This window comes from Vitis riparia, chromosome 19 (genome assembly GCF_004353265.1).
Source record: "Vitis riparia cultivar Riparia Gloire de Montpellier isolate 1030 chromosome 19, EGFV_Vit.rip_1.0, whole genome shotgun sequence".
Lineage (NCBI taxonomy): Eukaryota > Viridiplantae > Streptophyta > Magnoliopsida > Vitales > Vitaceae > Vitis > Vitis riparia.
The window spans coordinates 349,006-359,500 of record NC_048449.1 but is presented as its reverse complement, the minus strand read 5'-3'; the positions used below and the strand labels follow the sequence as shown (position 1 = coordinate 359,500).

The 10,495-nt window shown below is 32.5% G+C and overlaps 2 protein-coding genes across 10 annotated transcripts; one reads left to right on the top strand and one right to left on the bottom strand.

Moving 5' to 3' along the window:
• Nucleotides 1-778: 778 nt before the first annotated feature.
• LOC117908531 (E3 ubiquitin-protein ligase CCNB1IP1 homolog) lies at nt 779-4,830 on the top strand. Of its 7 annotated transcripts, XR_004650205.1 has the most exons (11): nt 779-921; nt 1,111-1,158; nt 2,002-2,173; nt 2,279-2,351; nt 2,757-2,802; nt 2,953-2,983; nt 3,192-3,447; nt 3,536-3,699; nt 3,831-4,092; nt 4,167-4,228; nt 4,618-4,830. XR_004650205.1 is itself a non-coding variant. In XM_034822163.1 (10 exons), the coding sequence occupies exons 3-10, from the start codon at nt 2,104-2,106 to the stop codon at nt 4,171-4,173; spliced, it is 879 nt and encodes a 292-aa protein (XP_034678054.1). In that variant the 5' UTR covers nt 779-921; nt 1,111-1,158; nt 2,002-2,103; the 3' UTR covers nt 4,174-4,381. The 7 variants fall into 7 exon arrangements, 6 of the variants coding, with proteins under 6 accessions (XP_034678054.1, XP_034678052.1, XP_034678055.1 ...); XM_034822163.1 differs by lacking the exon at nt 4,618-4,830 and having other exon boundaries at nt 3,861-4,092; nt 4,167-4,381; XM_034822161.1 differs by lacking the exon at nt 4,618-4,830 and having other exon boundaries at nt 4,167-4,381.
• LOC117908530 (NADH kinase) lies at nt 3,173-8,691 on the bottom strand. 3 transcript variants are annotated; one of them, XR_004650204.1, is made up of 6 exons: nt 8,492-8,691; nt 6,610-6,864; nt 6,427-6,507; nt 5,603-5,754; nt 5,044-5,511; nt 3,173-3,515 (listed from the first exon to the last, which is right to left on the bottom strand). XR_004650204.1 is itself a non-coding variant. In XM_034822160.1 (5 exons), exons 1-5 carry the CDS (start codon nt 8,582-8,584, stop codon nt 5,145-5,147), a joined length of 948 nt encoding a protein of 315 aa, XP_034678051.1. In that variant the 5' UTR covers nt 8,585-8,691; the 3' UTR covers nt 4,950-5,144. The 3 variants fall into 3 exon arrangements, 1 of the variants encoding a protein (XP_034678051.1); XR_004650203.1 differs by having other exon boundaries at nt 3,173-3,505; XM_034822160.1 differs by lacking the exon at nt 3,173-3,515 and having other exon boundaries at nt 4,950-5,511.
• Nucleotides 8,692-10,495: the final 1,804 nt, after the last annotated feature.

Sequence of the window (10,495 nt, the reverse complement as noted above, 5' to 3'; positions counted from 1 at the left end):
ACTCACTCTTCTACTCCTCTCTCTCTCTTCTTTTTTTTTATTTTTATCTTTTTATAATTTTCAAGTTTAATTAACAAATATAGTTGAATAAAAAATTATAATTTTTAAATAAAAAATAAAATTTTAACTATAATCCAATAAATAAAAGGATTATATAGAATAATCCTCTAGTATATAAATATTTATAATTAAACTAATTTTAATATATTTTTCATAAAATGTTTTAATAGGACAGTGTTGGTGAAGATAATTGAAGTGCAATGAAGACCCTAAACAAGCATTATAAATTGAAGGGTGGATGAAGTCTGTATTCATTTGACTATTAGAATATAAAGCTAATTTTTATTTTTATTTTCATTTTAATAATAAGAAATATTAATAAATTTTTATTTAAGTTTTATTTTAATTTTTTAGAGAAATAAAATCTATTAAAAAAATTGTAATTTTCTTAATTTTGATATTATATTATTTTTAAGCTAAAAGAAATTGATTTGATTGTTTTGATAACATCTTAAATAATGAAAATAATTATTTTTAGACAAAATAACCTAGCAATAACTTTGAAGGATTCTTTGAATTTTTAAAACCAATTTGCGAAAAATTTGAGTAAAAAAAGGTGTTTTTTAAAAATAATTATTCTATTATTAATCATTTTTCAAGTAATATCTCCGATGAGAAAACCCTTTGATTTAAATTATTTATTTCCACGTGGCAATTTTCTTTAATACGCGACTGAAGCCACAGCCAACGACATTTCTTTTGTTCCGTTAATGTAGTTTCCAAATTTGATCTCCACTCTTCAAGAGTAGAGTCACAAAGGAGCATTTTCGCGCCAATTTCATCTTCAATTTCTAGGGTTTCGCATCACACATTTTCTCCATAGTCAAGTTTCATTACGCATTTTTCTACCAATCCTGCGAGGTATTTTCCCTAATTTGCTTCTTTTTTTTCTGTTATTGTTTTCAGAATTTTCATATTTTTTGTTCTTTCTTAGATTCTCAATTTGATTTTCTTTTTCCCTTTTTGAATGATTGAACTTAAATTTGCGAAGTTGTGTTATTATTATTATTTTTTTAATCCGGTGAGAATCCGTTTTTCTTTTGGTTTCAGGATTTTTTGAGAATTCAGAGATTTTGCCGAATTTCTGGTGTTTTTCAGGTACGAATTTAACACCTTGTTTAGTTGCCGAGGCCTGAGAAAAGGGAGGAAAGGAAAAGAAAGTAAAAGTTTGGATTCTAAGTAATAATATTGTATTTGGAGCGAAATAACTGAGTTGCGTTTTTATTATCAGTTTGTCTGGTTTTACTACTTTTTCTCGGAAACCAAACAGATAGCTTTTTCAAGCATTTTTACTTTTCATGCACTATTTTACTTCGTTTGTCAACTAAATCCATTCTCGTGGTTTCTGATCTGTGAATTCATGGGCATAAATCTTTTGCTACTCAAATCCTACTGTGTCTGAATTGCTAAATTCTTTAAACCAGTTAGTGCAAGCCGAAAGTTTCAACCTCATTACCGAGCTGAATATTACTGAATCTTCTGAATCATCAGTCAAAACTTTAGAAATAGTAAATAAATGCTTAAATGGCTTATTTTTCCGAATTATTTCCCTGAATTTCCCCAAATTTCTTTAAATATCTTAATCTGATTCTGACCATCCCTTTTTTTTCCTTATTTATTTTAATTCAATTCTAATCGCCAGCCGATGACTCGACAATCATAACTTGCGGTCATGGCTAGTTGTCAGACATTAAAATTTTCCCTCTAAGAAGGTTTAAATAAATAAATAAATAAATCCTTTTGCTCCAAACTCCCAAAGTCATAATATGCTGCATAATGGAGTAAGCGCTTCCCAATCTCCCATCCTAGATAAAAATCTATGAACTAAACTGCTTTGGTACCCAGTTTTCAGTTTGAAGCCATGGAAACTTTGATCTTGCCACTTGCCCTTATTCATTTAGTAAGCGTCGTAAGGCTCTCATATTAAGTTTGCTGCGGCAGACTGAGACTTGTAGGGAACTAAGCTCTGCGCCTGGCCGCGATTCATGGGGTTATAAAGCCTCAAACACACCATAAACTTGAAGATCATTTGTGACTGCTGAAATGAGATGCAATGCGTGCTGGCGGGAATTGGAAGGGCGAGCCATCTCGACCACCTGTGGCCACCTCTTGTGTATCCTGGTGCCTAGTCCTGCTTTCTACATTTTATACATTTACTTTATTATAGAAATAAAGGGGTGCAGTGCTTTGCATGTAGTTTCCTTGACCGCAGAAAAAGGCTCGGAAGATGCTAGCAAAATCCTTAGTAGTGATGCAGCATGTCCCATTTGTGATCAAGTGCTCTCTAAGAGGTACGAGGTTTCAAATGGTTGATTGATTGGAATTATTGTGTTTTTCTACTCCTTAAGCAACAATAGCACTATTGGCATGGGTTGATGCGTCGACAAACAGAAAATAGTAAACCAAATTTGGATTTTGGATCATATAGAATCTTTACTTATTAAAAGGAGTTTCCACTCTCCCATCAATTGTTTGCTTTCCACAAAATTTCCTTCCCCCCCAGGAGTACCATAAGAGACATGCTTTGATTGTTTTCAAAACACTTCCATTTTCTTGGGGGGTTAGTATTGATCTTGAACACTTTGGCTGGCAGTGGCAGGTAGAAGGTTGGACTTTTTATTATTGTCTTGACTCATGTTATAGCATTTGAATGCTTTTGATTTCCTCTTACTTTATTATGAATTTTCACTTGTCAGTCTCATGAAACCTGTGGACGTCAATCCAAATGATGAATGGATAAATGTAAGCAATCACTCATTTAAGAATTTCTTTCCTGGATGCAACTCTCATTTCCTTGCACCATGATATTGTAATACAACCCACCTACACCTCCTAGTCTTGCATTTCTCCTAATGATTTGGCTGCATCCTTAGATTTTAACTTTTACTGCAGATGGCCATGGCAGGAGTATCTCCCCAGATATGTATCCTTTATATTCTACTTCTTAAACTGATAAGTTTCCTCCAAAAATTTTCCACTAGAAAACTGCAAAATATTCTGGAGCATTATCCTGTTACTTGTTCTACATGGTAGTGTGACCAAACTTAAATGTGAAAGGGACTAAGAATTTTTTCCAAGAAAAATTCTGTAAAGAGTCATTGATGCATGCATCTTTCCTTGAACGAGCCTAGTAATGAAAAGTGCATATAGAAGTGTAATGTTCTACATTGGACAAAAGGAACTGGAGATGCAATACAAGATGAACAGAATAGTAGCCCAGTGCCGGCAGAAATGTGAAATGATGCAAGAAAAATTCACAGAAAAACTGGAGCAGGTGCATACAGCATACCAGAAAATGGCCAAGAGGTGCCAGATGATGGAGCAAGAGATTGAGACCATGTCCAAGGACAAGCAAGAACTCCAAGAAAAATTTTCTGAAAAATCCAGGTAAGCTGTTACCTGGATTATTTCTGTTCCCTGAAATTCAGCTTTGGTGCTTGGATCCCTGATACAAACTATTATTTTTCATTAACAGGCAAAAGAGAAAACTTGATGAAATGTATGATCAGTTAAGAAGTGAATATGAGTCAATGAAAAGATCAGCTATCCAACCCACAACCAATTTCTATTCAAGACCCGAGCCTGATTTGTTCTCTAACCAACCCAATATCATGGATAACAGAGATACAATCAGAAAAGGTAACCCTGTTTCTTTTATCATGGATAATAGTATACTACTTTCCATTCCTATTATGATTATTAGTTTGATAGAGTAAATCAGTTTTTGGTTAAATTTTTCCAAGCAAAACCAGTTGACTTATTTGTCGCAGATTGGTCGGTTTTCACTCCTGAAACTCCAGGACCTAAAGAGGATATATGGACTGCAAGACAGAATAGCTCTAATTCTGGTGGCCCTTTTGAGGTCTCTGGTGGCTCACCAATGAAACAAGCGCGAATCTCAGTTGATGCTGGGAACAGAAGGGCTGGTGCTTTTGGAACTGGAGCTGGAAACCCCTCAATGACTATAAGGAACCTAATACTTTCACCAATAAAACGGCCCCAGCTCTCCCGTGGCCGTCCTAACATGTTCACGTAAGCCACAAACTTAACAATTTTTCAATGCTTTGCTGTCTATTTCCAGAATGTAATGGCATTTTGGTGTTCAGGTTGTAGGCTTGGCATTGGAGGGCTTGCACCGCTAGTCACGCCAGACAGTACTACACAATCTGTAAGCAATTATTTTCCTGTCTGAAAACTAGGATAGAAAAAGATCAGGAAGAGGAAAAGGTGAAACAAATCAATGGACCATAGTACTGATGTTTTTCAATTGTACATTTCTGTTACTGTGATTGGAGAAATATAACCTGAACTTTTCCTGTAAGTAGCATTCAGTTGGGACAAACACAAACCAGAATAGGCAAAAATATTACTTTTACATTGTGACAAAATCATTAAAAGGACAAGGGAGAAGAGAGGAGGATAGTTTGACACTGTCTAAAGACACCCTAAGAGCAGGCCTGCACTTGTATTTTGGAGCTTCTTGGTCACTTCACCAAAAGATGATAGATTTGCAAAGGGTTTTATACTAACTACAGGCAATTCTTTACCTGTCTTCAGGATTAAACACACAAAAGAAAGAAGAAAAAAGGAGGGGACACATTATCATAGACTTGTAATCCTAATGTCTCCAATTTGTTTGTTGTAAACCTACCACATCATTCCATGCTGTGCCTTTATATTTTACATGCAAAACCAACTTAATGCATCCTTCCTTTGGCACCTACTGTTCATGTTTTTAAAATTCTTCAGTTTATATATGTTAAATTCTCATAGCTTTCAGGTTTCACAGATAGTGGATGGTTAAACACACCTTGAGGAAAAAGCAAAATGGTGTTAAACAGGCAGGAATCAGACATAAACATAGTAGCAAAAATCCAGAGTTGAGATTGAGAAGAAAAACCATATTCACATTATAATTTAGACGCTCTCCTGATAACAAGGGGCCAAAAAAATAAAGGAAAAGCAGTAGGAACAGGAACTAACCTCTAGTATGCTGTCATTTGTATATTTATGAGAGCTCCTCATATGTACATTTCACACACTGCTCACACCAACATTTCTTTATTCTGTTCTGCACATCTACTCTATGATAACAAGTGGTGAGGCAGGAAAACTTTCAAAACCGGGGCTTTGGAAGACATTTCAATAGTGTCCCCATATTTGATGGAGTAGGAAACATCAGAACCATCAATATATATTACACCATCTTTACTAAACCATGATGCAACCATAGACTGATCAGGTTTTAGTAATCCATGCATTAAGCTTGAGTAGGCTGCTCCAGGTGAAATGGGTTCTCGTACCATGTACTGAAGATCCTGAGACAAAATGGGCATTGCAAATCCGCCTGCAGAGAGCATTGCAGCTGTAGATCCAGCAGCCGTTGAGACTCTAAGACCACTTGATCGACAGTGCACTAGAGGAGAACAGGGGTGGCCTTCCCTCTTAATTCTGTAAACAAACAGGACAAAGTTTGAGAACTAATAATCCTGATATTCTACATAAGTTGCTATATGCTAATGCTTCATGGAAAACCCCTTACTTGAATGAGCACCGAGAAACTGTTGCTGGACAAGGGTGTGCAAGTAAAGCATCATTAAGAGCATAGGTTGGCAGCAGTTGCGAATTCAGACATATTGACATTCTGGATAAATTGGAAGGGGTTCTTCGGTCATCAAGAATGTCATCTAGCACCTGAAAGAGAGCCCATTTTCGAAGAGTTAAGCCAGAAGTTTCCTTGCTGGAAAAAAAAAGGACTATCCAAATAAAATTTGCTTCAAATGCAATAATCTATAAGATTCCTTTCTAGGAAAAAGGTTGAAGTGAAATTTTCAGTAGAGGCACATAGGTTCGGTTTATAGCTTGCAGCAATACAAAACTACGTAAAAATGACAGTTTTTCAAAATTATTTAGGCAATGTTTGGTTCCCATAAAATATTAAGAAAAGAAAAAAATACGAAGTAAAATATTTTTTTTATTTTTTATGTTTGATTTTACTATGAAAAATGTGAAAGAAAGTTAAATATAATTAAAATTTATAAACAAAAATTGTATATTTTTAAATTATTTAATATTTATATAGACAAGTTAAATAAGTAAAAAAAAAATAGTATATATGAAAATAATTTATCGACTTTAAATCTAGTTTTTATTTTCTTTCACTTTGTTTTTTTCTTTTACTTTTACTTTTCCTCTCTATTTTTTTCATTCAAACTTTCCAAGAACCAAATATAGCCTTAAACTTGGTCATCAAACCTTAATATATAAACTTCTTATTGAAGTTAGCAGTTTTTTTCTTTTTTTCTCTCTTGCAGTGCTTCCAAGCACACCCAACACCCTCTTCTAAAACCAGTGTGGCAGTCTTACTTGTTCGAAGTTCCCAATTGTTGCAGCACATAGATGACCAGTGCTTCTAGTAGCATCGAATTCTTCACTGAACTCTTCAACCTGCAGCAACGAAAATAGGGTAAAGCTAACTTCCCCCAGCAAAGTTGTATTGGTTCCGGGAAATAATCAGGAGAAACCACAGAAGCACATATATAAAACCACCTCTTGGACTTGAGTGGGGTCTGAATTCACCCCCAGGACAGGAACAGAATCGTCCATGAAATGGCTGGCCTGCAAAAGAGTCCCATCGCCACCAATGGTAACAACCAAATCCACATTATGAATTGGTTGTGAATCTTGTGATAGATTGTTACGGCAAATGGCTTGCCAATCAACCGCCTTTTTCCGCAAAACATCCTGACAAAAGTTTATGGCATCCTCGTGAACCTTTCGCCTGTTCTCCAGATAACCCAAAACCTGCAACGTTTCCAAGAGAAAATGAATCAATAGGGTGAAATTTTGAAAAAAAAAAGAGGGAAAAAGGATTGACTAAAATCATATATGGACGTCCCAAAGTCAGTATAAGACTAATATCCTCAAAACAGTTCTCTCAGCTGAAGCAATGATAGCACACATTTTTCCATAGTTCAAGTTGAGAGCAAAGGCCTAGATGCAATGAAGTGCCCAACACCATTGATTCTAAGTAGAATTAATGCTGATTTTTAATGAATTTATATCATAAATTCCAAATAGAACGTTTTTCAATCAGCTTTAACCTATGGATGGATCCCTACCAGAAGACTAGAAGAAATGGAATTGAAAACATTTGTCGATATGGAAGAAACAAAAGATTGCTTACATACTAAGTGAAGAATGTCGATATAAACTCTACACATGAGAATGCAGCAATGTACCATATTCTATGGACTAAGGGTTTTCGACCATCTTCTCGAAGATCTAAGATACATCTAGGGGCTTTGGACAATAGTCCCTATAAACAAAAATCCATTTCTTCATCTATTTCATCTATTCCATGATCGGAACAAGGGAGATCTTTGATCATTGAACTTTGATAGGGACTTGGGGGCTAGATCATTGGACATTTTTTAATATACATGTGCTTCTAAGATTTCTCGTGAGATTGGATGGAACTTAGGCCATGTTTGGATGTTGGAATAGAGAATCGCAATGGGAAATCAATTCCATTCCCATTCATTAATATGTTTGGATTGTCTTTTAGAATGGTGATGAAAATAAACAAACCAAATTGCACTCTCACCAGGATTTTGATTCACCTCCATCCTGTCCTATTTCCATTCCAATTTTCATTCCTATTTCCACTCCAATTTCCACATACCAACTGCATCTTCACATCTCTTATAAATGATGCCTCCAATCATATAATTTAGTAGGCCATGGTTTAGGAAAGTTATGCTAATGGTTGAGAAGTTGGAAGAATGGGTTTAAGGTTTAGGGTTTATGAATGAAGGACAGGTGGAGGACAATAAGTTGCTAAATTCTGAAAAAGAAAGGTTACTGAAGTTTCTGGCATCCATGCAGTACAACTGTACAAACATATAATAAAAAAAATAGCTCAAGACCATAAAGAACTGCTTGGTTGCTAAGAAAATGCAGGAGAGAGAGAGAGAGAGAGGAATTTAACCCTTTTTTCTACATGAATTCAAACCCCGAAAATAAAACCCTCCAAACAGCTTTTTGTCATCAATTCAAGCTCATAAAACAAAGCTAACTATTCAACGCAGTAGCGCCCAGTCTTTCGTTTCTGGTAAAGCAGAACAACAAACACACAAGACCCAAAAATTCAGTTCCCCTTCCTTTATTTTCTCATTAACCAAACAGGGCAAAACCTCAGCATTCAGAGCCAAACGCCATAACCCACTTTGGCATTTCATCAAACACCAGAATGGCACTTTTCCACGTACCGGAACGACAAAAAAACGACCAAAGCGTTGAGTTTTGATCGGACGAAAAAGGGCATTAAGAGACCAAAACGAGAAAGCCCAGGAAGGAGAAGTGCACATTCAGCCAAAAATTTCCAAATTTTTGGCCGGTATCAAATGAAAACGAAGAAGAAGAAGAGTACCCGTGGTGTGGTGGTGCGGGAGAGGAGGTCCAACTGGGAATATGGGTGTATATCCAAGGATTTCAACATCAGCAGCAATCGCCTTTTCGCCATCTTTCAGAAAATGCCAAATATTCAATACAAGTTTCCCTCCCTTTCATGCTTCTGGAGTATACATATGTATTTTGTTGGAAAATAATTTGGAACATCTGTTTGACAAAATCTACATCATTCCATAAGATACGGAATAAAATGGTACAAACGAACAGTAGTCCAAAATAAATGGGAGTACGCAATGTCTAAAATATCCGTAAATATGAATATATCATTACTTAAATTTTAGGGTTATATAAAAAATATTGGAGAAATATCATAAAATATTTTTACAAAAATATTAAGACAAAAAATGCTTGAAAAAACTAAAAAAAAAATGATAAAATAATTAAGAATATATATATATATATATAAAAATTATTTTATAAGCATAACTAATACTATTAAAGATACTATTTATCAAATTTTTATAAAAAAAAAAATTAGTTTAAATTTCTTTAATATGTTTATATTCATTTATTTTAAATTTTTTAAAAATATTTTTGTTAAAACATGTTTTATTATATTTTAAATAAAAAAATTAAATTGGTTTATGTAAAATATTTTATTTGAGATTTGATTTCTAAAAATTTATTACAAATATTCTGTGACAAATTTTATATTAACATTAATTTATTTAAATAATTAAAATTCTTAATAATTTGTCTTATCAAATTAATTTTAATTTATAAAATATTAGAACTTCATTAATTTTTTTATATTATAGCAATTTTTGAATAAAAATATATTTTTTATATTTTTAAATAAAAACATTTAAAATTAAATAAAATTAAATGGATATATTAAAAAATTAAAAGTAAAATGATAGTAATTTTTTAAAATAGCATTAAAGAGATGAATATAAAAATTAGTTAAAATAAAAGGATAATATAACATAAAATAATAATATAAAATTAAAATAAAAGATAAATTAAAAATGAATAATTAAAAAAATAATAAATTTAAAAAAAAAAAACACTTCAAAAAAATTGTCAAATTTTCACCGATAAATAATTGATATATCGATAAATCGCGGATATATCTCTTATTTTTTCTCGTTGTCCTCATCTTGACAGGTGTCCCTCACGCAACAACAAGATTGTGTGACCTTTACACTCTCATACCATACGATAAAAGCTTGTATTGAAAAAATAATTTTATACATATTCTATTGTTGAACATCTAGATATATACGAGTCTAAAGTCAATCACAAAAAAGAAAGTTTTTGACATTATATAAATATGAATTCTTCTTAATCCTATATACACATTTTAAAGTCGTGAGAACCTATTTGAGTTCAAAGTAGACATGACATCTCACATTAAATAGAAAAAAAAATTCATAATACTATATAAATAAGAACTTTGGGTCCAACGGTTCATTATAATATTTAACTCTCCTTTTAAATTTTCAAAAGCATAATTAAAAATAAAATATTAATTCTCACCACGATCTAATCTCTCTTTCTTTTGTTTATTTTTTTTTATATTGTATATATTTTTCTATATTAAACTCCATAGTTTTTTTTATATGTAAGCCTTTAATTAAAATTTTAAGGCTTAATCTTTTTGTATTTTTATGAATTTGTTGTCTTAATTTTATCTCTCCCAGTGTAGATAAGAATGGAGAAGTGATAGTTTTAAGTTAGGACTAAAATTAAATATAATTTTTTAGGTTTTTCATTTAATTTTGATATTTTTTTTTTAAAAAAGAAATTATTTAAAAAAAATTGAAATGTTTTGAGTGACGAAGTATTCGAGTTTGGTTATATTCTTTTTGACTTTTTCTTTAACCAATTCAAAATTTTATACCAATGGAAATGTTGAGTGTTAGAAATAGAAAAAAAAATGCATAATATAAGAATAATTTAAAAAGAAAAAAATTAAGTTGTAGTGAGAATTAATATTTTATTTTATATTTATATTTTTAAT

What these genes read in the sequence shown, in the direction of transcription:
- LOC117908531 (XM_034822161.1), top strand. Translation starts at nt 2,104, where the DNA reads ATGAGATGCAATGCGTGCTGGCGGGAATTGGAAGGGCGAGCCATCTCG. An exon ending in CAAATGATGAATGGATAAAT is followed by an intron (nt 2,803 to 2,952) that starts GTAAGCAATCAC and finishes CTTTTACTGCAG; the next exon opens with ATGGCCATGGCAGGAGTATC. An exon ending in CAGAGATACAATCAGAAAAG is followed by an intron (nt 3,700 to 3,830) that starts GTAACCCTGTTT and finishes TATTTGTCGCAG; the next exon opens with ATTGGTCGGTTTTCACTCCT.
- LOC117908530 (XM_034822160.1), bottom strand. Translation starts at nt 8,584, where the DNA reads ATGGCGAAAAGGCGATTGCTGCTGATGTTGAAATCCTTGGATATACAC. An exon ending in ACCCCACTCAAGTCCAAGAG is followed by an intron (nt 6,508 to 6,609) that starts GTGGTTTTATAT and finishes TCGTTGCTGCAG; the next exon opens with GTTGAAGAGTTCAGTGAAGA. An exon ending in CAATTGGGAACTTCGAACAA is followed by an intron (nt 5,755 to 6,426) that starts GTAAGACTGCCA and finishes GCTCTCTTTCAG; the next exon opens with GTGCTAGATGACATTCTTGA.